At 43.0% G+C, this 26,243-nt stretch overlaps 1 protein-coding gene across 4 annotated transcripts in view; it reads left to right on the forward strand.

Moving 5' to 3' along the window:
* The window catches only part of LOC100697881 (PH and SEC7 domain-containing protein 1), a 96,034-nt gene that overhangs the window by 26,974 nt on the left and 42,817 nt on the right, over positions 1 to 26,243 (forward strand). For 2 of the 4 annotated variants that reach the window (XM_013273465.3, XM_019362322.2), the window contains exons 2-10: positions 915 to 3,308; positions 3,444 to 3,561; positions 4,154 to 4,709; positions 4,933 to 5,400; positions 12,527 to 12,721; positions 13,701 to 13,781; positions 18,071 to 18,183; positions 18,625 to 18,683; positions 20,444 to 20,533. In XM_013273465.3, coding sequence (XP_013128919.1) covers positions 1,179 to 3,308; positions 3,444 to 3,561; positions 4,154 to 4,709; positions 4,933 to 5,400; positions 12,527 to 12,721; positions 13,701 to 13,781; positions 18,071 to 18,183; positions 18,625 to 18,683; positions 20,444 to 20,533 — 3,810 coding nt within the window. In that variant the 5' untranslated portion in view covers positions 915 to 1,178. Of the gene's footprint in view, positions 1 to 914; positions 3,309 to 3,443; positions 3,562 to 4,153; positions 4,710 to 4,932; positions 5,401 to 9,126; positions 9,604 to 12,526; positions 12,722 to 13,700; positions 13,782 to 18,070; positions 18,184 to 18,624; positions 18,684 to 20,443; positions 20,534 to 26,243 lie in introns of those variants that run through there. The other 2 variants (XM_025909663.1, XM_019362323.2) reach the window with 2 other exon arrangements.

The following is a 26,243-nucleotide window of genomic DNA, read 5'->3' on the forward strand; positions in this document are numbered from 1 at the left end:
AACAGCAGCAGGATGAATCCTGAAGGACAGAGCTTCACAGTGCAAATGGATAATGACCCAAACCAAACTGCATAAACAACCTGAGATAGCCAAGAAAGTATAGAGACCCACAAACAATTAGCAGCTGAAGGTGGCTTTAGTCTCAAAGGACGATATGCAGCAGTTGGTGTTCTCCATTGGTTCTAGACTTGAAACACTCATTGACTGCAAAGTATTTTCGCCAGTTACTTTAGAGTCTCTGTAAATTGGGTACTTTGTATAAAAATAGCTACAATGTTTTTATTAAAACCCTTGAATCAAAGTTCAAAGTCTGTACTTTAGTCACATCTTAACTCTTTCAAACTCCACGAAAAAAAAAACCAAGATTGAATTTGTTTCATTTTGTTGTCTTAAACTTCTGGACCTAACACTGTAATTGCACCACATAACATCACTGACTTTGAAGAGTCTCTTTAAGGTCATTCAATGTTTTACCATATAGTTTTAAAAATAATTGGGAATAATAAAAAAATGTTCAGAAAGAAGCAGCAAAGTAAAACGTGGATGAAATCACACTGAAAGCAGGAGAGGAAAAAGCTGGCCACCATAAACACATTAGAGGCACAATATCGTGGGAATATGTTGAGAAAACAGGGCAATCATGGAAGATACTCAATATATTTGCTCCAGTGTTTACATGAATAATGACAGAAATAGCTGACACAGTTTAGGAGTGAACTGTGTCTAGATGGCGGTTACAGAAAGCATCGAACACAGCTGACAAATTAAGACTTCCGAAACGTGTGAGTGGGTTTCCAGAGAGTAAGCTGATGCTTGGTCCTTTTGAGCATCGTAAATACTGAATCATCCAGTGTGTATCAGGAGTCATCTGAGGATACATAAAGATAACAACAGCTCCTCTCTTTCATTCACAGGTATGAAGAATAGGGAGCTGCTGGAGTCGTCCCGTGGGCATGTTTGTCCTCTGGCCGTTCAGCCTGTGTGTCTCTGCCGTGCACACAGGAGGGAGAAGAAAGACCGTCTAAAAATAAACTGACACCCACCACCAGCAGGAAAACAATATCCGAACTGACAAAAACAGAGAAAAAGAGCAAAGAAGAGCCCTCTTTCCACCCTGTCTGCCTCTTTCTCTGCTCCATTTCTGTTTCTGTGTCCTCATTACGTGCTGAGAGGAGGTCATGTCCCAGTCTGGAAAAGTCCTTCATCTGTATGTGGAAGTGAGGTCTGCCCCAGATCAGAATGGAGGAAAGAGGGAGAGTGAAGAAGGGATTGCTCAGGGGCATTCGGTTCAGGACAGTCCCGTGGAGCTCCTCTCTCAGCTAACGAGCCAGACGACACGCCAGATCGTCAGCAAAGCCTCCACGGCTCGCCGCCTGGCTCAGGACTGCACGCACGGCCAGTCTCCCTGTCGAAATACCGTTAGCTTTCAGCTCCAGCAAACCAGCAGCTCACCTACGATCAGCAAGCGTTGGAGTTCACCCCTGCACCCTTCACCAGCGACCTCTTCGGGAAAAGTCAGTGTCCCTCACACCCCTCCTATTCACAAGAGGCTTAATGAAGAGGAAGTCAGTGATGGGAAGCGGAGTGTGGTCACCTTCAGTTACGTCGAGAAGTCAAATGTGAAGAAAGTGGAGAGTCCGCGCAACTCTGTGTGCGAGAGACGAGCCAGAGAGGAATATTCCACGCCTTCCCGCTTTCGAAAACGCCTCAGTGACCCAGTTTGGTTTGGGAGTCCCGATTCATCGTGCAGCTCCAGTCCCAAGCTGACTTTCCAGAGTCCAGGAAGTCACCAGCAGACGTTCTCCCCCGGCCTTTGCCAGCCACACTTTGACCCCATCGGCAGGGCAGCTACCAAGAGGGCTGTAGAGGAGTTTGGATCCCCCTTATTGAGGATTAAACTGGCCCACGCACTTGAGCACACCTCAGCTTCATGCTACTACCAACAACCGCGCTGTCAGTCCTGGGCTGGATCTCCCGTTCAGCGTCAGAACATCAGCGTAAACCCCAAAGATCTGGCTCCATGTGGGCTGCCTCGGAGCCCAGCCTCAGACCAGCTATCCTCACAGTCCAAGCAGTCCTCCCTTGAGAGATCCGGGCCCCCTGAGCCCCAAAGCCCTCTTCTGGCTGGAAGTCCAGTTGTCAACAGACACATTAAGAGGACCTGCAATATGAGCACTTCACCGCAGGGCGCAATCCTCCAACTTGGCAATAATGGAGTCGACGGTTTGAACCAGTTAAGCAACAGCAAATCTTCCTCTCCAGCTCACAGTCCTGAAGTTGCTCGCCGGCTGGCTGAGGAGGCCACCAAAGCATCTTCGGTTCTCACAGAGGCGAGGAGGTCCTCGTTGCACAATGCTTTAGGAGAGCTCACAAGCAGCTCAAACTCTGGAGAACCAGCTCCAAATGCACAACAGTTTAAGCAAACGCTCAGAATGAACATCCCTTTAAACGACCAACAACACACGCCAGCAACCGACAACACAGACTCGCACCAGCCTGAAAACTCACAATCACAAGAGACAAACTGTCACACTAATCATGACACAATGCAGCAGAGCTCCATTTTATCAGCCACTCAGAATTCCCCCGCCCTTCCTTCACGTGTCCTTCGTCCCTCTCATCCTCCCACAGAGCTCAGCTCCCCCATTAGGGACCCGAGGCTATTCCAAGCTGAGCTCCGACCACCAGATACCCCCACCCTGCATCGCCGTCAACCGCCACAGTACACCGGAGACTCCTGGTCCCCAGGCCTGGACAGGAAAGGAGATCCGAGCTGTTTCGAGAAAGGGGATTGCACAGAGCTCGCTCGCAGGCTCTTTATCAATCAAAGTGTTGAGGAGGCACCAGTCAGCTGGACTTCCAGGCAGCAGTGGGGGAATGACATGGAAAACAGCCCCAAGCCAAGCCCCGAGCCCGGATTAGAGTCTAAAAGGGTCCAAACACCTGATCAACAATCCAGGCAGCGCCGCAGGCCTCTCAGCCCGACAGCACAGCAGAAGCGGGCTGAGCAGAGGAGGAGGGAGATCCTTCTTCTGGGTCCTGTGGTCCTGGACTCTGGAGAGGAGGATGAGGGCTGTGATGAGGGAGGACAAGGTAACGAGGGGGAGGGATACGGTGCAGCGCTGCAGCCTCGTTCACGGAGGGTCGCAGAGCCTCCTGAGGGGGAGCAGAATGGCGTCATGGGAGGGTCGTCACGCAGCTCCAGTGGGGTAACGGGGAGCTTGGGAGACAGGGACTGTGTGTCCCCAGAGTCCAGCCAGTCCAGTCACCAGAGCAACGAGACCGGGGCTGCCACCTCAGGAATACAGGTGGGTTCTGCTGATCCCAAAAAAGAAGGAAGGAAGGTATACCTGGATTTTTGACTGTTTGCTAACCACCTTTTCCCCTCCTGCCCATTAATGCTGCACTGAGTTAGGCTTTAAGTTAGTGTGTGTCTCTTGCAGACGGACAGTGGATGTGCAGCGCCCATGCCCTCGCTGCACTGCCAGAAGATCGCTCGTGCTAAGTGGGAGTTTTTATTTGGGACCCCTGCTGAGGAGGCTGCTGGCAGGGGGGAGAAACGTGAGAGCATTTCTATCCTACTTATATTGAGTTTCTGCACATTCTGCCTTCATGTTCTTCCTTCCTCATCCTTCCTCTCACGGGAACATTTCACACAGAGATAGAGAAGCCAGTGAAGTAGCAGTACTGCTTTCAATGTCACAGTGTGTCGTTCAGGGAAACATATTCAGGTGTGATGTGTCAGCTGATACAGGAACAGGGCAGCAGGGATTTCGTCACAAAAGCTTTTCTGTTTAACTAAGGAAAATAAAATCAGTGAGCTTCCTAATATAATTCTCCCGTTTATTGTAAACATTTTAGTTTCAACAAGGATTTCTGTGAATTTTATTTATTGTTATCATCACAGAAATATTTGAAAAAAGTCAAAAAAATCAAGTTGACCAAATTTGCAAAGTCAACAATAACATTCACAATTTGAGAAAATGGTGTTTAGCAGCACAATGCAAGAAAGAAGTGTGCTACTCCCTGCCATTTACAAAGGGAAACCAATCAGAAGAAAGCTTGCTTAAACAAAGGATGGTCTTAAAGGGGGAGGAGAGCAAAAAGAGCTTGTTTCTTTTAAGTGGTCATAAATGATTTTCTTCCTCTGCAGATTCTCCAGAGGGAACCTCCACAGCTCCTCCTAGTGGTAACTCCAGCGAGTCTCCCACCCCGACTCCGCCATCCTCCCTGCCTCTGCTTTCAGCCAACCACGAGGTGCAGCACGTGGAGGTAGAGCTGGTGACCCCTCCCCCAGCCATCATAGGAACATCGCCCAAAACGGGCATCATTCGCAGGACACTCAAGTATTCAGAAACTGACCTGGACGCTGTCCCGCTTCGATGCTACCGTGAGACGGACATAGACGAGGTGCTGCTGGCCGAGCAGGAAGACGCCGACTCTGCATTTGGGAGCAACCGCAGCGTGCAGGGAACCTCAGGGACGGGCAGCAGCCCTCTGGGAGGGCTGGCTTATGGGAGAACAGATGGGGAGGAGGAGGCGATAAGGGAAGGAAGAGCTGTGGAGGAAGAAGGAGAAGAAGATGAGGAGGAAGAGGAAGAAGAGGAAGAAATGGTGAGCTGGGCAAGTGTGAGGATGCAGGGAGACAGCAGGAAGCAGCAGTATGCAGCTGAGGAGGAGCCTGAGGTGTTTGGACACCTTCTGAAGAGGTGAGCAGACGTCTCGTGCGAGGCTGTAAACACAAACAGGAGAATTCTGGTGATGCAGGATGTTCCCCTGACCTACATGTAGGGATCTCATCCCTAACCTATTTTTCAAGTTGGTCATAATCAGGAAGTAAAAGTCACAACTTTTCAAGAGTTCAGTAAATTCCATTTAAAAAACATCTTATCAAAAGTCTCTTTTTCTTTATTTTCTATCCTGTGTGTTCAGACCAGTGGAAACCTTTTTCGACAACCACCATCCAGCCTTGAAATCCCCCATCTTGGTATCCGGACCCCGCCTCGCCACAGAGGACACCTTCAGTCGCCACTTTGAGAGCATCATGGAGTCGCATCGAGCCAAAGGGACGTCGTACAACAGCCTGGACAGCGAGGAGCTGCTCACCTCCAGCACCCACACTGTCCTGACCTTTGACCTGCCCACGCTAACACCCGCTATCCACGGCCCCGTGTGCCAGAGCGCCAGACAGATCGTCCAGCTCAGCTTTGCCCCGCTGGCGCACGATGAGAGGCCCAGTTTGTCTGACTCTATCTTTACTGTGACGGGGGACTCGGACGCCACCCGAGCTCCCTCCAGCGAGAGGCTGAGCAGTGGATCAGATGATACCCCGCCCAGAGGGCAGGAGCGTTCACAGCTGGGGAGCAGCTGGTACAGCAACCCCTCCTTCTCCTTACCCAGGTGAGCTCTTGTCAGGTGGGAAGTTCACTGATTAGTATTTTTGGTGAGTCTGAGATATTATTCATGTACAAAAATCTGGGGGAGGATTCTGAAAAATTCTGCATCACTTTCAATGGGATCTTAAGAGGAGGAGCAGGTTCAAAAAAAGCTATTTATTAAACCAAACTAGGGAGAAAATAACACTAAACTACAGAAAACACAGCTTCACATCAAGCTGCCACCTCCTCCATGGGTCTAACGCTTAATCACAGTATAAAAAGTACAGCTGGGGGCTGTGGCTCGGGAGGCAGAGCAGGTTTGGTGGTTCGATTGCTCCAGTCGTCATCCCAAAGGATCCTTGGGCAAGATACCAAACCTCAAGTTGCTCCCGATGCATGAATGTTAGCTATAAAACACTTACATGAAGAAAAAGTGTTTGTATCAGTGTGTGTGAGTAAGTAAATGAGGCATGAAGTATAAAGTGCTTCGGTGCTCAAGTAGAGGAGAAAAGTGGTGTTTGAGAACCGGTCATTCAAACAGTGCCAGTGGTTACAGAAAACCCCTTTCATTTTCTCCTGCACTGCTACTGTGCTCCAGCCCTTTACTACTCAGGAAATAATCATCCAAACTTGTCTTCACTGCCATTATAATCCGCTGATTTCCAGGAAACATATGTAAAACACATCAGAAGAGCGGGAAATACAATCCCCAAAACATCAACCTTATTCTGACTAACAGAGCACGTCACAAACCCACAAACAGAGAACAGAAACTTGATAACGAATAAGCTTATCGCTGTTTCTCTTTGAGATCAGGGTCTGATGAAAAGAGGAAGGATCTATTTCACATGTAAAGGTTAATGTGTCCTGATGGAGCCGTGATGGGAAAATACACCATCGTCACAGGATGTGGTGGCCGTTTTTCATCTGTTCGTGCTCCTTTTTGCTTCTCTCAAATGACCTCACCCTGCCAATGTCAACATTCGAATAAGCCGCACATGAGCAAAAGCTTTAAATTTAGCTCTCGCTCTTGACTGGCGATAAATTCGCCGGTCGAGGCCATTTTTTTATGAGAAGAAGTGACACAGACCGTAATGAAATCTGAACACAAGGAGACTCCTTGGACACACGGCCGTAAACGCCGACGTGTCTCCAGTGTCCACTTACGATCCGACCGCACAACATGTAACAAGTGTAGACAGAGTTAATATGTCAGCATAGTGATACTAAAAGTGCTCCATTGCATCTCTGTATCTTTATCCTTTCACTCTACTGCATCAGCTTTGCAGTTCAAAGCCTAATTTATCATATAGTGGGCTTAGTAAAGCCCATCAGTTCATCTTCTACCTGAAATAAGCTGTTGTAGTGTTCCTTCCATCTCTCTATAAGCCAACTTACTGTATTAGGGAGGGATCCCCCTTTCTATGACATTATGCAGAGCCAAAAGTATATATGTGAATATCGTAAGGAAAATATGACCAATATGACTTTTTAAAGATATATAATTAGACTCTATACTTGAGAAATAATATTAATATAAACCTCTTTGGACAGGCAAAGCTACAGTATGTATACAGCACCTTATCTTTTGTGCTTCTGAATCCTTTTTCCCTTTAAATACTAATTCTACAACACACAACAAACAAATCCAGGTCTGCCTAGTATGCTTGAAGTTGACTCTTTCACTGAGTCGACCCCCTACCTGCCACCCAGCCTGTCATAATGAGCCAACATCAGTGCCGGACCTCACTAACGCTCCTGTGGCTGAATGGCAGCAAGTCCCTGCAGCCAGGATCTGGCAGAGAGCCTGAAACCAGAAGGCAGGGGAGGCTGCTCCAGCAGGAGATTAATCTGGCTTTTTGGAAGGAGATGTTCCAACGGTCATAAGCTGTTTTCCCACACGGACAGATTCAGATAATTTTAGGAGAATCAGATCCAGATATTTTACAGTTTTTGTAAAACTTGTATCACACAGCAGGAAATAGTTCACATAAAAGGAAAAATTCTCAGTTTGGTCCTGAGTGGATGGACTCATGATGCCCACTCAGAGGTCAACACACCACACTGTCAGCTGAGCAGCTCATTCGCACAGATCTGTTCTCTCTGAATGCAGTTATAAATCACAGTTTCTGAAGTAGATTCAGTTCTAATGCAGCGCTGATTGTCTCCTATCTGAGGTCAGAGCCCTGTTAATGGACTGTTGTCAGGCTCCAGACTAACGAGCGTCTCTGCCTCTATCCGTCTCCCTGCACAGAGCACTGCTGCAGTGCTATTCTGGAGAGTCAAGTAGCCTAAAGTGAAGGTCATTAGAAGGCCGCCTGTGGTCCCTCTGCTGTCTGCCAGGCGTGTATGGGTGTATCCATCTGTCTGCGCATGTGTTTGTGCATGCACATGCACCCTTTTCTTTGGGTTTGTGTGTGCGTGAAGTGCATGCACGGATGTGTGATGCACAGCAGATGGCGGCTGCAGCAGTGACAGACTCACCTTGACTGTCCCAAAGACGTCATTTTGACTCTCTGCTGAGTGTTTATCTGTATGCAGATAGCCCTGACACGCGCATGCCGGTATATGTGACAGATTCCACCTGTTTCTGCTTCTTGGTGTCTCCAACTCTGCTTATGTGTGACTGCTTTGTGAATGTCACCCTAACTTAGTGTGACAGCACTGCAGAGGTGGAGTGAGTGCACTGCTGCTTCTTTCACCACAAGATGGCGCAAGAGGACAGCAGTCTTGCTACCAAGTGCTGTTTAGAAAGAGTGAGCATAATATGCTGCAGGTGTGTGACTTGCAGCCTGAGCACAGTGTGTGTTTTAGTGTGTTTGTGTGTCCAAGGAAGGAATCCGGTCTCAAGTTTCAGCTGATTCATAGTCAAAATCTGACAAAACAAAGCAGCTTCATTTTTTCTCATTTTGTAAACCTGAACTCGTACTTTAGTTTCAGATTTTTTCCTGATGAACTAAACAGTGAAGGCAAATGTTTGCTAAGTGCTGATCTTATCGCACTCTTGCTGGCCTGAAGCTGTGGAATCCAGGAGTGAGACGGCCAGGCAAATATCCCTGAAGGCTTGTCCATACTTTGATAAAAGTTGGAATTTCGCTCCCCTCCTCCCTCTCCGCCTACTCCTCCTCTTCCTCCTTCCCTCACATCACCCTTTTCAGATGCTCTGTACCATTAGACAGTGGCTCATTGTGTCGAGCTGCCCAGTGGACTGAGAGGGGGTTCAATTATCCGTGGACACCGTTAAAGCACAGGCTGACACTGGGAATTCTCTCAGGCCCTCTCGGCATTGTGCTGGCTCTCGATGGGACAATGCTAACAGGTGGCAGAGCCTAAGCTACAGTGCTGGCTTAATCTTATAATTATGAACACTCCTGCAGGCCCAGATGAAGCGTATGCTGTAAACAGATGTAGACAAAAGGCCACCTCGTCTTTGCCCGAGGCAGCAGAGCAAACCGTTTGGGTGCACACACCCAGCAGTTTAAACCTGACACTTCTCACTTTTGGTGTTCTGTGTAGGTGTGTGAAAAAAAGCTTACATCACAAACAAGGTAGACTACAATTTGCACAACACTCAAAGGATGGACACGCCAAGTGCGTGTAATTGGAGATGCATGTAGACGGAGAGAGGGAGAAAGGAATGAATGCAGGAGGGTGATTTTTAGGGAACAGACAAGCCAAGTCTCATGCCATGCTTTGAATCCAAGGTCAGTAGGGGACAGTGAGAGTTTACACAGTGGAACAGGGAGGGAGAAAGAGAGAGGGAGGAGTGAAAAGAGGGAAGAGAAACAACAGCAAACAGACTCAGAGGGGAAAAGATAGAGAGCGAGAGGCATTGCAGGACAAACAGCTCTTTTACTTTGGGGGGAGAGGAGGCTTGCTGAGAAGATCAAATGACAGCAAACACAGGGGGAGAGTGAGAAAGTGGACGGAAAGAAAAGAGGCACCCATGAAGTCTCAGTCAGCTTCGAGACCCGGGAGAGGAGCGTCAAAGCCTGCCGGCCTCCTGGGAGAGAGTGCAGGTGTTCTCCTACATTAGGCCTGCCAAGTGGATGGCGATGCGTTCAGGGTACGAGGCGAGGGGGAGAAGAAGGTTCAGTCGGGCGAGCGGTCAGAGGAGAAGCGCCGGCCATGTGACGCCAGCGAGGACACCGGCCGTCTTCTGTTGTCAGGGCTCGTCTGCAGCCGGGGAGGAGAGGTACTTAGCAAATAGGCGGTCTTGCCACAGGTAGGTCACCACCCAGGAACCTGTCTCACCTGTCTGTCGTGTATATGTGAACATTTGAATATCATGTTTGTGGAACAGACGTGCAGATATGCAGATAACAGTAATTCTGGGAAAATTGTCTGACTGCCCATGTAGCTCTCGTGAACCCGAGGCCTCTGAATAAAATGGGAACACCAAGACGTTTGCCAAACTTTTTCTTTTGCTTTGGACTTTTAATTTCAAGTTAGTGATGACGGCTGATCGCGGGATGGTTCAGAACTTTATGTCATTGTAAATTTTGGCATGGATTGCTATAAAGTTCCAGACATCCATTACCATCAGGCTTTGAACAGTCACGACTCCCAGATGTTATATCAGCACTTGGTTATTATAGTTAACTAAATCTAGCTGTGAAAAAAACATTGTGGTTAACAAAAATACAAAACAGACCTTTTAAAAATTAAAAATAGCTACAATCAAACAAAGAAATATCCTTATCTTTTTTGGTATTTGTACATTTGGTAAATTAGCTTTAAATGAGCTTTAAAAAATCTGTTTAGATTGTAATATCCCTTTCCTGTAAGGGCTTTGACTTCTTGGGTTCACGTTTGGATTTTTATTTAAACTTTCTCATAAATTATTCGATGTTTTGTGAATACATACACTTCCTGGAGTGTGAAGTCTAGTGAGAGAGGGCTTCACTCTTCCTCAGCTCTAGCACCACCAGCAGGTCATCACTTCTTTTACTATTTCAGCATCTTCCGGGACATTCATGGTCCCGGGTCATGAATGCCCACGATTCCTGTTGATCCCCTGACCTTGTATCTAAAGCTAGCAGCAGGCTGACATGTTTTGGCTCTTAGTGGATTGTCTTAACAGCTGTTGAACTCATATTATTTAAGAGACCCCCCGACTTTTCCTCCAGCAGCCTGTACCAGCAGGCCACATCAGAATATCTGTTTGAAGCAATGGTGCACAGATTTCTGCAGTTAACAGATGGAAAATTAAACAGTAAAAAAATCAGTTTTGCTGTGAGATGGTGGCCCAGTTTCTTCTTTTTCCATTAGGGTTAGATTCACTCTGTATTTTATCCAACACAGTGTCACAAATGTATTGATCATTCTTCTGATTTTTATGACCCTGACCCTGTCTCCCCTCATGTGCACTGATTCTTGTCCACATTTAGAGGTCGGAGCAGAGCTCATCAGAGATCCAAGTTTGAGTTATGACCACAGACCGTTTTTTTTTTTTTTTTTTACTACTTCACATTTTTCTACGGCGCTGGGCTGATTCTGTTCAATTTCTCAACATCTATTGACTGCATTGCTGTAGAATTCACTAAACAACAAGAGATCTGGTGGATTGGCCATCACTGACCACTCAAAGAAAACACGAATTGTATATTTTCCTCTATAAACCCATTTGTTCTCTTTCCAGTACCAACAGTTAGCAGCTACGTTCCTCTGAGCGGTTGCACCTTGGACATGAAATAATTTAAATATCTTAAGTTGTATTTGTTGCATTTTCAGCTTTTATGTCTCCTATCTTGGTTATGTCTTTTATGTAAAAGAGATCTCAGTTGGACTTTCTGGTAGAATAGAGGTAATGATAAATAATAATAAAAGACACACTTTATTCCACATTTGGGAAATTCTTTCTATTTAAAAAGTAATGAAATAATCAGGCATTCACTCCTCCCACATGTACTCATCCTTCCACTTTCATCTTGGATCACAATCTAGTAAAAATGCACACTTCTCCATTATCTTGTTTTTTTAAACTCAAAATAAAAATATTTTCAAAATAAAGGCACCCATCCGCCGAACTGCACTGTGTTTGCTGCAAATTAGCATGCTAACACAAGGACCTCAGACTCAGTCTCAGTAAACATTTTACCGGCTGATCCTCTGTGTGCTTTGTGAAACCTCAGTTGACCTTTGAACCCTTGTGGCTTTCTGTTTTTAATCTCTGTTTGCTCTGGTGTGATTTGCCTGACTCAAGTACAGTATGAGAATGTGTGAATGAGCGAAGCAAAGCCTGTGGGTTTTCTTGGCTCGCTCCTCATGCTGAGAAATCCAAGTGAGAGCTCGCCTTATTCAGGAAGTGTTTTCGTTCTTTCTTTCTTTCTTTTTGGATTACATCTCTGGGCTGCTGGACTGTCTTTGTTTTCTCTGGCGTGACCAGAATGGCCACGCAGCTCTCGATGGCACAGACCAAAAAAAACAAAAAAGCCAACGTCATGTTGAGTTTTCGGAAAGTGAACTCAGAGACCTCGTTCATCTTTAAGAAGAGGATGGAAAAGTACTTCTCTTTTAGCTCGGTGTGACATAACATGCTTAAATTATTATCACAGGAATAATTCAGATGTAATAAGTTTCACACTTCTGAACCGGCTAACGCTTTGAAAGGGCTTAATTAGGATGTGATAACAAAAGTGGGAACTCTGGCAACGGAGGAGATTCTGAATGCAGTTAATAAACTACATAATCTTACAGCATGCTGTGTTTGAATATAAAATTAAAGATCTGCATATGTTCTGATGTATGTGATGCTCAGCTTGTTTATTCGGTTGTTTCCAGCACATTCAGGATTCATCACGTGTCTTTACTCTTATTTTATTTTACATTTTCACATTTTCTTAGCCGCTTTTCCCCGATCAGGCTCGCTGTTTTCATCTCTCTTTTATCTGTTCTCGTTTTCTTTACTTGAACTCTTTAAGCACACAGGAGACATTAATATCATTAAATTATTGATAAACTGGATTTATGGGGTTTATTATATCAGTGTCATTCTTTGTTCCCCCTTTTATCCTTTTGTGCACTGTCCCTTTGAATTATTCACCATTTCTGTTAACCATAATGTGCTTTATTTCCTTCTCAGCACCTGATTTTAATAACTCTTTCCACTTTGTCTTCCACTGCCACCTTCCCATCTTACCCCTCAGCAGGGAGAAGGCCCGTCTTGCGACCGACTCCGAGCTGGACCAGGACCTCAGCGACAGGCTGGGCCTGGGCAGCAGTGACACCCTGACCAACGGCAGCCATCGTGCCGACGTGGCAGCGGCCAAACGCCTGGCCAAACGCCTCTTCAACTTGGACGGCTTCAGGAAGTCGGATGTGGCACGCCACCTCAGCAAGAAGTAAGCTGCTGTATTGTGATAAAATCCTTGTGGCTGATAGAGCTTCGCCTGCAGCACTTTGGATCAACTAAAAGGCTTTTTATTAAGCTCTTAGTGCAAACTAATAATAATAATGATGATGTTTAATTACAGTAGTCCAGCCAAGAAGTAATAAATGCATAAGCTAGTTTTTTAGCATCATTCTAAGACAGGATGTGTCTAATTTTAGTGATCCTGAGATGGAAGAAGGCATGTTAAGGTACATACCCTGGTCAAACATGACTGGAGGCCAAGGTTGGGCTGCAAGGCAATCAAACGAATCCATTGTAGTTTAATTAACGTAGTTCAATGCAATGCACCAAGCATTTGTGCTATATTCATATGCATCATGAATTATCAATAATAATTCAACAAAATCAACCTCTACAGTATTGCTACTGCCACTAAAAAATCAAAAATAACAATAAGAGGTTACTATGTGTCATCATACTGTAAGATGAATGTAAAAATCTCCTTCCTGCTGCATCTTATGTTTATTTAATGGAAGCTATTAAACTGTGACCCATGTAAATTCAGTTTCCTGCACATTTATTACTCTGCTCCCCTTTAAAAAGCGCCGTGTTACAGCAGATCTGCATTCCTCCGCTGCTCGATCAGCCCGTCAGTCTGTCAGCTGCTTTGCTCGTGCTGATGAGAAAGAATTTGGGATTAAAGGGTTTTCTCATTTTCTGACAGCTGCACCCTGGGAATCTCCTCCCTTTTTCTTCTCTGTGTTTCTGGCCTCCGGTCTGCATCTCAATCTGACTGTGCCAGTGCACGCCGACTGACTGACAGCCCAAACTGAGCCCATTCACCGAGCTGAGAAAGCTGCCATCTGAGTGTTTGACTGACACTCTGAGCTTTTATGATCGCTGTAGTTTCTTTGCTTCTTCCCGCAGTTATTTTCTCTCCTAATAAACCTGCGTATAATTCTACTGTGTCTCTGTTTGCTTATTTGCAGTAATGACTTCAGTCGCATGGTTGCAGAAGAGTATTTGAGTTTCTTCAGTTTCACAGGCCTCACTCTGGACCAGGCGCTGCGGTAAGAAATCACAGTTAAGTCAGTTTAACATCAGACTCCTGATGTTAGATAACTGAAAAATGGCCAACAGTTCCCCTAAAATCAACAAAGCATTTGATTATTGGTGTAAACCTCTTCTCTCTCTGTGATGCTGATCCCAGTTAGAGAGAAAAATGCACATTTGATGTCTTTGTTTTCTTTTGTGGTCGCCCTCCTCTGGTAAACACTGCTCTCTAGAGGCCAGCTGTGAAATTGCATTGAAAGACTATTGACAGTATAAACATGCATGATGTTAAAGAGGTTTATGTTTGTTATCTTTATTATTTAGTTTTATTCATTCTGGGCATAAGCTAAAAAACAACCAATGCTGTGAGTTTTTTTTGTCGTTTTTTTCTTCATGAACTTTGCTCAAGAAAAAGTAATAATCTACAGGATTTAAAATCAGTGTTATTACTGTGTAAAAATGCTCCATTCAAAAAAAAAGTCAAACATATTATTCTCTGTGCAAACTCCTTGTACTACAAGATTACACATACAAAAGCTGGGACTTTAACTCTTTAACATTCTTTCAACACCCCTGTTTTAAGGAAGTGCAATGTTTTACATGTTGTTGATTTAATTAATCTGCATAACAATAATAATAATAATAATAATTATTATAATGTGGCAAGCTGAGGAATCTTAACAACAGAACACCCACAGAGAGGTTGAGCTTGTTGTTCTACTCCAAACAGATAGGGGGAGCTCTTTATTGAACCCTTAGACTGGACTGCACTGTGCTTCAGAGGGTCGCCTGAACTCACTCATGGTCTACATTCTGGGCGATCGTGGCTCAAGAGTTGGGAGTTCGCCTTGTAATCGGAAGGTTGCCGGTTCGAGCCCTGGCTTGGACAGTCTCGGTCGTTGTGTCCTTGGGCAAGACACTTCACCCGTTGCCGCCTACTGGTGGTGGTCAGAGGGCCCGGTGGCGCCAGTGTCCGGCAGCCTCGCCTCTGTCAGTGCGCCCCAGAGTGGCTGTGGCTACAATGTAGCTTGCAGTGAATGGGTGGATGACTGGATGTGTAAAGCGCTTTGGGGTCCTCAGGGACTAGTAAAGCGCTATACAAATACAGGCCATTTACATTCTTTCCATCAACAATAACTGTCGCTGAATTTATACTGCAGCATCAAGAACAAGTTAGAGGCACGTAACCGTAAACAATAAACATCTTAAACAGCAACACATATTCCCAAGGCATGATGGGAGATAACTAGCCACTCCCAACACGCCACAATAATAATAACAATTTATGTGTCAGAAATGACTCAGTCATTTAACCTATCTGGATTGCCTGAAATTTTAAGGCAATGTTTAATCCAAGGCAAACAAAAGCAAATTTACGGAGCCCCTCTGATGACATGGTCCAAAAAATAAATAAATTGTGACCACAAAATACTACTTCGTGCCCTCGAAATAGTAAAACGTGCCCACGAAATACTTATTTGTGGCCACAAAATACTATTTCGAAGGCACGAAATAGGTATAACGTGCGCACGAAATGCTAATTTGTGGGCACGAATTGGTTATAACGTGGCAACGAATTACACGTTTGTGGCAACGAAATAGATAGCGTGCGCACATCATATTGATACAATTCCTGGACAGCTGCATAGAGACATAAGCATAAGAGTAGGCTAAACCTATACACCATGGACAGAGACGGTATGATTGAGTTTTATTTTAGGCTGGGAATGAGCTACAAATGCATTTTGAAAAGCCTGGCAATGCAAGGAACCATTATTACGGAGAGACATTTAAACAGGATATTGAGAGCCCAGTTGCTTCACAGACGTAAGTACGACCTGGACACCGGGATAGATTTTGTTGTCAACCAACTGCAAGGGCCTGGGAAGGATCACGGTTATCGGTCAAGTGTTTCGTGCCCACAAATTAGCATTTCGTGCCCACGAACTAGTATTTTGTGGCCACAATGTATTTATTTTTTGGACCATGTCATCAGAGGCGCTCCGTACAAATTAAATATATGTCAGACCTGCAATAAAACATCATTTCTAAGCTCAGGACTAATTTCTTAATTGAAACATTAAAAGCAAGAACATCCTGGTGTTAAATCTCTTGGAAATATTATGAACATATGAAAGTTTGGATGGTATTTTTTTAAACTTAAAAAAGACATTAGGATTATTTTAAGTCAGTTTTTAAATTGTCACATGACTTTGTACTTTGTATTTGAGTAGGAGCTTTTTAGACTAACATTTCAAAAATGTGATTGAAGAACATTTTTCTGTTTCTTGAGTGAGAGTGTGGTGTCATTGTATGTTTGGCTTTCAGGATACAAACAAAAAGACAGACTACGTAAGAAAAAGCCTGTGATTCTAGATTATACAAAGTTCAATGAAGAGTCTGCAGGCAAAATTTGAAACAAATCCAACAGGTACGATACCAGCACAGTTTAACAGACATTACAACAAAATGCAAAGTGAAGACGGCTCTATGATACACACACATGGGGTAATCTGGTAAGTGAACACAGCTGGGAAAGCTGTGGGACAGGTGAAGGTCATCAGGGAAAATGACAAACAGGAAATCAGACTACAGAATAGGCACAGCAGTAGGGATGGGTATCGAAAACCGGTTCTTGTTGAGAACCGGTTCCCACTGTTTCAATTCCTTGGAATCGTTTGCCATTTTTGCAAACGATTCCCTTATCGATTCCAGTCGCCCCGAATGACGTCACCACGTTGCGGAGCGTCGGAGCGTACCTGGCAGGAAACACGGCGCCTAAGCGGCTCAAACGCTTAAAAGTTTGTTTATACTTTATGAGAACGGATTGTCATCCGTTCAGGGCAACTTGCAATACTTGCAAAGTAGATATTTCATTAAGGGAGGAAACACTACGAATATGCAAAAGCATTCGCTCACAAAACACGCGATGAACTTAAATGAATGTCTTTAATTCCGCTCCGGACTCGTGAATCTCAACCCAGCAGCAGCAGCGGTAACGTTTGCACGTCATCTCCCGTTAATGCGGCAGGTAAATAATCAACTAACAGTGCATATTATGTTAGCGCGATCTGCTTTATTACAAAACCTGCCATTGTGCATTTAGGTGACCATGATGAGACAGACAGACAGAGTCTGGCTGGCGCTCGCTGGCAGTTGTCGCTGCAGTCTACCGGTAGCGTCTCTTTTCAGGCCCGCATGTCACCGAGCAGTGACTAGTTTGTGGTCAAAACCTTGCAGCCATTTGCCACAGCAGATGGTAAGTGAATGTGTTTAATTGTTGGCAGGGACATTACTGGATATTCTTGTGTAATTGCTACAGAATAATTTATGTTATACTTTGTTATTGCTACAGAAGAATATTTATTTTATTATTTTACGTTTACAATTTTCCCCGGGGACCCTGTGACACCCCATTGAAGAGCCGTAGGCTGTGGATCTCTTAAGATCTCACTGTTGGGTTTGTAAGGCCATGTTACTCCTAAATTTCTATCTTGTTGAAAGAGAAGATATAAAACAATTCTAAGCTAATCGACCTTAGTGTTCTCCTTTTTAAAAACAAGAATCGATAAGAGAATCGATAAAGAATCGAATCGTTAAAATCTTATCAATACCCATCCCTACACAGCAGACACACACTATCAAATTAAAACAGGAAGTTGGTAATAAACACACTGAGAAACATGAAGAGAAAATAAACTCAACAATCATTTTTGACAGAGAAAATGAATTAAAATCTTCAAAAGGGCAAAATCTACCTCAGAAGCATGTGAATCAGTCATTCCAGCATTTTCATGTATTAATATATTTTGGTGATGTTGTGGAACATGAAAATGATGAATTTCAGGAACATAAAGCGTCCTATTTTTAAAAAAATAAATAAAATTTTTTATTTTGATAGTTTAATTTCGACACTTCTAATAATGAACAACAAAAAAGTCTAAAATTAGACTCCAATATTACATGACATGACTACGCTTTAAAAGAAAACACTTAAAATATAAAAATCCAATTATATTTAATCTTATTTTACTTCATGCTTGAATTAGTACCTTCAGTCGCTGAAAACAATGACAAAGTTTTGAATGACTTTGTTTTTCTCTGCGATGTTGTTTTTTTTTCATGGAAACACTAAAGCTAGAAGTACAGCTATCGTGTTTAAAAAAGAGTCTAATAAATTTAATAGTAATGTAACACTACATCTGTTATTTTACTGCAATTTAATGGTAAAAACAGTTTAAAACAGGTCATCTGTAACCATTTTGGTGTTTAGCAACCATCTGCTGACTTTGTGTTTGTGCTGCAGGACTTTCCTCAGGCAGTTTGCACTGATGGGGGAGACGCAGGAGAGGGAGAGGGTGCTGTCACACTTTTCCAGGCGTTACTTGGACTGCAACCCAAAAGTCATACCATCAGAAGGTGAGTGCTGGTATAAATTTATTTATGTATATATATGTGTCTATGGGTTGTTGCTTTTTTTTTTTACTTCCTATAGATTTAAATAGTCACAGCATAAATAAATGAGTAGAAATCAGTAGAACAATAGTATACTGGGTCCTTTTAAGGTAATTTAGCAGGTGTAATAACCAAGTAAGATCATTTAATTTCTCACAGCAGCTGGTAAATTAATATGCATTTACTTAGTTAATGATTAATACATAAACAGGACTAATTGTAGTACCTTTGGTGTTTGTTTTGTGTAGTGACTGCAGTGGCAGGTAGTAAAAGTTAACAGCATATATGAAAGCAGTATTGCAGAAGGATGCACTTGTAATTATGCAAGTTCCCAGTAAAACTAGTTTCATAATCGCAGATGAGTCATTTTGCAGAGAAAGCTAACACAGTGTTTCCACGTTTTAGATGCAGTTCACACTCTCACCTGTGCCCTGATGCTGCTTAACACTGATCTGCATGGTCAGGTAGGTATAATGCTCGAGTGTGTTTCAGTGAAGCTGGAAGTGTGCAGCAAGTGTGTAGGTGCTCACACGATAAACAAAGAAAGAGAGCTGCGTTCTCCTCAGAGGCCCTTTGGATTAGCTGTGCGGAGTTTTTTTGAATATAAGACTCGGTTTGATCACCATCTCATCTGGGTCTGCAGGTCTGCCTGCTGAGCTCCTTTTTCCATCATTAATCTGCTGCTTTTATAATCAGAGCCTTCCTTTGGAAATCTGGGGCATTGGTGGCTCTTCTATGTGATAGTGCAGCTCAGTGGATGAATGATTAATTAAAGTGGCTGCGAGGTGACAGGATCGGGGAGCGGCTCTTCCAGGGAAGAGCACATCAGGAATATTTTAACAAATTTAACTGTGAACTTTTTTGCGAGTCTACCTGTTAATATTGGCTGTTCTTTTCTATAAATACCCTCTAATAGTGATTATAATTGGATTTGGTGTTGATTGGCAGGTCGGGTGCACAAGTTTTAATTTATTTTGGATTTTTCCAAATCAACATAGAGTCAGAAGTATACACTCACTTAAATCTTTGAATAAATGATGATGAAGGTTCTATAAATGTCTTTTAACCTGACAAGCCCGAGGCCTGTTAACTTCTCATTAGTGATCTTGATTGAATACAACTGGTAGTTTCTTTTTGCTGGAATAAAAAGGATTTGTTTGAGTGCACACGCTGGATTGACCAACACTCAAAAGAATGGGAAAGTCCAGAGAACTCAGTGAAGATCTAATAAGGAGAACCACAGAGTTGGGAAGGTCTCTGGGAGATGTTCCCAAACGGCAGCAGATTCAAATTATTGTTTATAAGTACAAGTTATTAGGATGTGTCACCACTTTGCTGAGTTCAGTAACCACCAAGGCTTAAGCCTGCATCACTGTCCACAGTAAAGCCAGTTTTACATCCCCATGGAGGTAAAACTTCAACACCTTCAAGTGACTGAAATTTGCAGCTTCCCACATGGACAAGCCAGATGCCTTCTGGAGAAAAGTTTTATCATCAGACGAGACAAAGATTTAGGCATTTGGCCACAACGTCGAAAAATGTGGACCTTGAATGTAGTGAAAACTTGTGGACTATGATTAAAAGCTAGTTTTGTGTGAGGAAACCAACCAAATTAAATGAACTCTACCATGTCTGCCAAGAAGAGTGGACAAATATCCAGCCAGAATTATGCCTGAGCATGTGGCCAAAAAATTAGGGGACATCTAACCAAATATTAGTGGGGATGTATGTATATATTTGAGCCTGTATGGATTAGAGAAATTACAAAATAAATTTATACTTGTGCATCTTGTTTTTTTTTAACTCATTAAACATGTATTATGTACAACCATTTCACCCTGAACGAAAGAAACAAAAGAAATTATTTAAACCCCAGAATGAGCAGAAGTAAGACTCTGGCCACGAGTATAAATACGGTCTATTCACTGAACTGTCAGAGAGACTTTGCCTGAAAACTATCTAAAATGTAACCATTTAAATTAGAAACTAACTCATCAAACACTAACTCAACAGCGTTAATAATTTTGACACCTAACCAGTGATTTATTGCTTTTTGCATTGTCAGCTTCTCTCTACATCTCTATAAGTTTTCATAGTCAAAGGGACACTAACAATAAAAATTTACATTTAATCAAAGTAGCAGGTACTTTTTGTGAAATAAAGAGGATAAGGAATGTGTGTTAGCATGAAATAATAAATAGTAAATGTCTAATTTTTTTTCCAGAACATTGGCAAGAGGATGTCATGCACACAATTCATTGGCAACCTGGAAGGACTGAACGATGGCCAGGATTTTCCCAAAGAACTGCTCAAAGTAAGGCAGTCTGAAATAGCACAAACGCACATGCTGTCATACGCAAACACACATCCCACATGAAAGTGAGCGGGCTGCCTCTGCCAGCGCTGTATTGTCCCTCAAATACTGCGCGCCTGAGCCTGGCTGTCTGGCTCGCGCTTGTTGCCAGCTGGCATTCACCTCATCTCCAGGGGCATCCAATCAGAAGGCAACCCCAGGCCCGCCACTTCCCGGTATGCTCCAGCTTGGAACCTTGGGGCTTGACGACTAATTGTTTTGTGGTCTGGAGACGAAGAGAGTGACACACAGCCGACCTCGGGGCATCTGTGTGTGTGTGTGTGACTTCAGCAGTATTAGATTAGCCTGTTAGCTTAACCCAGTTGAGCTCGGTCGGTCAGACAGAGGCCTGCAGGCCACATGACAGGGGGAAATAATCCAATCAGAGCTGGTTGCTTGTCCATTGGTGCTCATAATGATGATGCTGTTGATATAGTTTTGTCTGCAGAGCGGTCCATCAGCATGCCACGGGGCCCCTTAGTGCGAGTCAACAAGTTGCATTGCAGTATTTATAATGCATGAGGGAGCAAGTCCTTCTGCTGAAATGGGGGGAACCCTGAAATGAAAAGCCGAGCCTGTTATTAAGGGCAGATAGTATCCACGCTGAGGCCTTGTGGCTGCAACAAAACCAGTCATGCATTATCTCTTTTATTTATGCTTGTGGAAATCCAGGAACGGTCTTTTTAATCATGCATTCCACTTTCCACAGCCTCTTTTATTCTCTTTCTCTCTCAATGAGACTCTATTTTTTTTTTACCCTCAAGCCTCTGCCTCCCATCCTCTGACTCTCTAAATGTTCTGCCTGCGCGCTCACTGCCCTGCTCCTTATCTCGGCTCCGTTTAGCTCCCGTGCAGTTTAATCTCTGCCTCTAGACTAAGTCTCACTGCCACCTTTATCTGCTCGCTTTCACCTCCATCCTGTTCTGCTCTGTTTTCTTGCCTCCTCTCTCCTGACCGGTCATCTCTGCATTTGTTCTCTTGTAGTTTAAGTCATTGTTACCTATAATTTTATCAGTTAAAATTCCAACTGTTATCATTCTCTGTAACTATAAAAAGATCTGTTCCTGTGGACTACAGCTTAAGAGATATTTCACTGTACTTCTTCTTTGCAAAGTGTATTGGAAATGCAACGCTAATTCAGTAGTTTGCCTTGATCAGACCAAGTGTTTATATCTGCTGAAGTTAATGAAATCTAGAACTAAAACATTTAAAGCTGCTTTTTTAGCTTTTGATATTTCTTTTTGCACCAAACCCCATTTCCTCTAGAGACTTTACTTTTTCCCTGGCAGCTATTATAAACAAGAACATGCATTTATCACAGACGTTATAAAAATGAATTACATTGAGTTTATTCACAAATAAAATTTTAACCATTAGAGAAAAAATTATTCACAGCTTTCCTACAGATGTAGTTAAGTACAGCAACTTTAATAGCTGCTGATATTTACCTAAACTCCTTCTCTCCTATCAAGCTTTCTGAGTTAACTTAACTAATTTCTTCCTCATACAAAATTCTTTAAAGGTGCCGGTATTTAAACCATTATTTAAAAAGCCATCACAAGCAGTCTTAGCAAATTATAACCCAATTTATAACTTACCTGATAATTTTAAGAGTTTCTGTCAGGATTTAAATTAATCACAGTACAGAAACAGCCCTAGTGAAGAATAATCTCATCATGGCCTCTGACAGTGGACTCAGTGACCTCTGTTTAGGATTCGATATCGCTGACCACAACTTTTTACTACAGAGATTAGAACACACCGTCATTATTAAAGGAACTGCGTTGCAGTGATTTGAATCATATCTATCCAGTTTGTTCATGACTCCAGTTTGTTCATGTAAATGGAGAGTCCTCTTCACACACTAAGGTTATGGAGTTCCGCAGGGTACTTTACTGGGACCAATTCTGTTTACATTATACATGCTTCCCTTAAATAGTATCATTAGAAGGCAAAGCATACATTTTCACTGCTATGCAGATGACACCCAACTTTATCTGAGAGTGAAGCCAGATGATATAAATCAACTAGTAATAACTTTATTAAGACTTAAAACCTGGATGACTTCTAATTTCCTGCTTCTAAATTGAGTTATAACTGAGGTTATTGTACTCAGCCTTAAAAACTTAGAAATATGGAGTCTAAACAAATATTTATCTGGATGGCATTACTTTGGCCTAAGGTAACACTGTGGGGAATCTTAGAGTTATTCTATGTCCTTAAATCTACATATTAAACAAACATGTGGGACTGCTTTCTTGCACTTGTACAATATCTCTAAAGATCCTGTCTCAGTGTGATGTTGAGAAAATATGTGCATTTATTACATCTCAGCTGGACTACTGTAATTCATTATTATCAGAATGTCCTAAAAATTCCCCGAAAAGCCTTCACTCTCTGACCGCAGGCTTACTTGTGGTATTTAAAAGTAGAATGGGAGGCAGAGCCTTCAGCTTTCAGGCCCCTCTTCTGTGGAACCAGCTCCCAGTTTGGATTCAGCACAGATACTATCTCTACTTTTAGGATTAGGCTTCAAACTTTCCTTTTTGATAAAGCTTATAGTTAGGGCTGGATCAGGTGACCCCGAACCCTCCCTTAGTTATGCTGCCAGAGGCCTAGGCTGCTGGCGACTTCCCATGATGCACTGAGTATTTCGTCATGATTCACCTCTTATACTCTCTACATGTTTTTACATCACTATTGTATTTAAAGATGAACAATTAAAGTCTGTCTTGCTTTTTGTCCTCTCTCTCTCTCTGCTGTCTTCTCCTACCTCTCACCCCCAACCAGTCGCAGCAGATGGCTGCCCGTCCCTGATTTCTTCCTGGTTCTGCCGAAGGTTTCTTCCTAATAGAAGGGAGTTTTTCTTTCCCACTGTCACCAAGTGCTTGCTCATAGGGGGTCGTCTGATTTTGGGGGTTTCTTTTTAATAATATAGGATTTGTACCTTACAATGCAAAGCAGCTTGAGGTAACTGTTGTGATTTGGTGCTTTATAAATAAAATGTAATTTAATTGTTTGAGAGCTAAGTAAGCACACTTAACACGTCGCATCTCACCTTTATTTTTTGTTTTGTTTGTCTGCACATTGGTGGGCTCAACAGGAGGAGGTGTTATCACTTTCTGCCTTCAAAAATAATAAATAATATTCAGCCAATCAGCTTCCTCCACAGTATTGTTAATCTAGCAGCTTTGCATGATTCACAGTTCAGACTAATCCTTCTTTTTCTTTGCTCCTTTTCCTCGTCCCACCTCTGGTTGGCCACTAGTCTTAAATTGTTTATTTGAACATCGGCTGGGTGAGCCATAGCTGACCATTATGGGGGTTACACCTCTCAATGACATCATACAAATCCAAGATTAGAAAAGCCAGTCTGAAACAGAGTTATGAAATCTGTGCTTTTGGCTCACAGGGACTACTGGTGCATAGGCTGACCTCGTGAATTAAAAATGTAGCCATGTTTAATAAGAGCGTTCACCACAACAGTACACTGTGTATCATGTAAAATAAGAAACACTATTGGAGGTCTTAATTTTGCTGCCACCCATTTTTATTTAGTCAGTGCGTCTCTTACTAAATAAACACTGTAACTCGTTCAGGTTTTACTCACAAACAGTTGCTGTATCTGTTCCCGGTAGCCTCTCATTCCTTTCTTGTTTTTTCCTGTCCTCCCTTGTTCTCTGTTATCGCACCATCATTTCCTGGTACAAAATGACCTTCTCTCTCCCTCCCATCTATGTGTTCCTCATTTCCTCCGTTCATTTTCTTATTTTCCCATTTCCCCATTTGTGCTTGGTGCCCGTGTTTGTATTTGCTGTAAATACATTAGAACACAGCTAGAGATACCCCTCATTCAGTTTCATTTTCAGCACACACACGTGCTGTATTCCATTTGGTGTTCTAGGGTCAGAGCTTGTTTCTATTTTTCCACAGTTTTTTAAATTTTCCTGGCATCTTTGTCTCCTTTTGTGCCCACCTTTCCTTGCTGTATCTTCAGGTTTAACTGGTTTTTCCATGAAATTGTTTGTTAGTTTTGTTTCTTAGCTTTTAATAGCAGAACTCTATTACTGTGTGTTGCACCGGGTCAATTTATGGATGCACCTTTCTAACCAAGCTTGCTAACTTTTGCTGATAACTTATCACTCCACCCTCTCATCTGAAGGTTAAAGTGAGATTTGGCAGGTGGGGAAGCCAGTAGACGGGATGTAGCAGTGCAGTGCGGAGGAAAAATTACTTAGAAATAAGTCACAATCATTTGTATTGTGAGCTGCAGTATATATAGTATTCTTTGTGTATAGGCTGTGACCTGAGATTTGCTGCTCTTTGTGGATTAACCAATAGAATTCAGGAATATTTAAGCAGATTTTGTGCAAGCTACTGTGGCTAAATTTCAACCTCAAGTCAATATAAAGCTAGTAGCAAAAGTAGAATTTGGTAAGTCATTGTAATCCACACTGCCTTAATTTTAATTTCATGTCTAATTTTTTACTCACTTCTTTTCTGTAGGGCTAGCTACATGCTGAAGTACCCCAACCACAAGTTTATAGGCATCTGCACCATGAACTCACAGGGATAAGAAGGAAAAAGCTGTAAGCGAAAATGTACAGGGGCCAGACCTTTAACCATTTCTTGTCAAAAAGTGGTCAGCTGCAGAAAACTAACACGGTGACTAAAAATGCAGAGTGCCAAAAAACGTAGGTGACATCACAGTGGTTAGCTTTTATCTGCAGTTTATAAAGCACAGCAGTAAAACTGATAAATTACAAATTACATAAATATGTTTAAAACCTTTAGATGTTACTGAGTTCTGAAATTTAGCAAGAATGAATCCTATAGTCATTAATATACTTTGTGCATATTACATGCAAATCTCATCCTGATTCCACCGCACTTTGTGCAGTGAATATGGAAGCACCTAGCTGCTAGCTACTACCACAGCTGTTGGATCTTAAACTACAACTTAATGCAACCTTTGGCGTCACATTGTGTCTCTTTATCATCATTTGAGCAGCTTTCCAATAAGAAATACTGTCTCCTCACAGAGATCAATATTCTTTTTTAGCACAAAGAGCAGAATTTTAGACCTTTAATTACTTTTAGGCAGTGGCATACACATTTTAGATATGTCGGGAAATAAAATCAAAAAGAGAGCCATCGTAAAGAGCAGTACAGTGTGACTCTTTAAAATGGTGCCATATGTCGCAGCTTTACTCCGAGGGGCAGAAACACTGACGTGGCACTGAGCCACTTTAGCCCTGTGGCTGAAACAGAAATCAGCTGCCTGGTGGACTGGAAAATAATGAGTGAGGCTTTGCATCCCCCTGACACCTCTTTCCACCTCTCTCCCTCAGGTAGACTACACTCCCTCTTTTATCGTCAATTAACTCATTTCTTCCTCTATTTTCTTTCTTTGTCTTGTTTTCTGGCTGTGCCTTCCTCAGTAACTGTCGCAGATTCTTCCTCTCTCTCTCAATTACTCCTCTCGACCCTCCCTCGCTTTCTCTCGTTTGATTAAACCCTATGATATGTTTCCTCATTACCACCACAATAGAGGAGCAGAATAGAGCAATCTCCTGAAGTGAGTGTGCGAAGCCTCAGCTCCACTGCCCGCCCTTACACTTTCCAGCACACCAATAACTCCCCGAAAGCCTTTTTATGTCAAGATATTTTA

The sequence above is a fragment of the Oreochromis niloticus genome, linkage group LG8 (assembly GCF_001858045.2).
Source record: "Oreochromis niloticus isolate F11D_XX linkage group LG8, O_niloticus_UMD_NMBU, whole genome shotgun sequence".
Classification (NCBI taxonomy): domain Eukaryota; kingdom Metazoa; phylum Chordata; class Actinopteri; order Cichliformes; family Cichlidae; genus Oreochromis; species Oreochromis niloticus.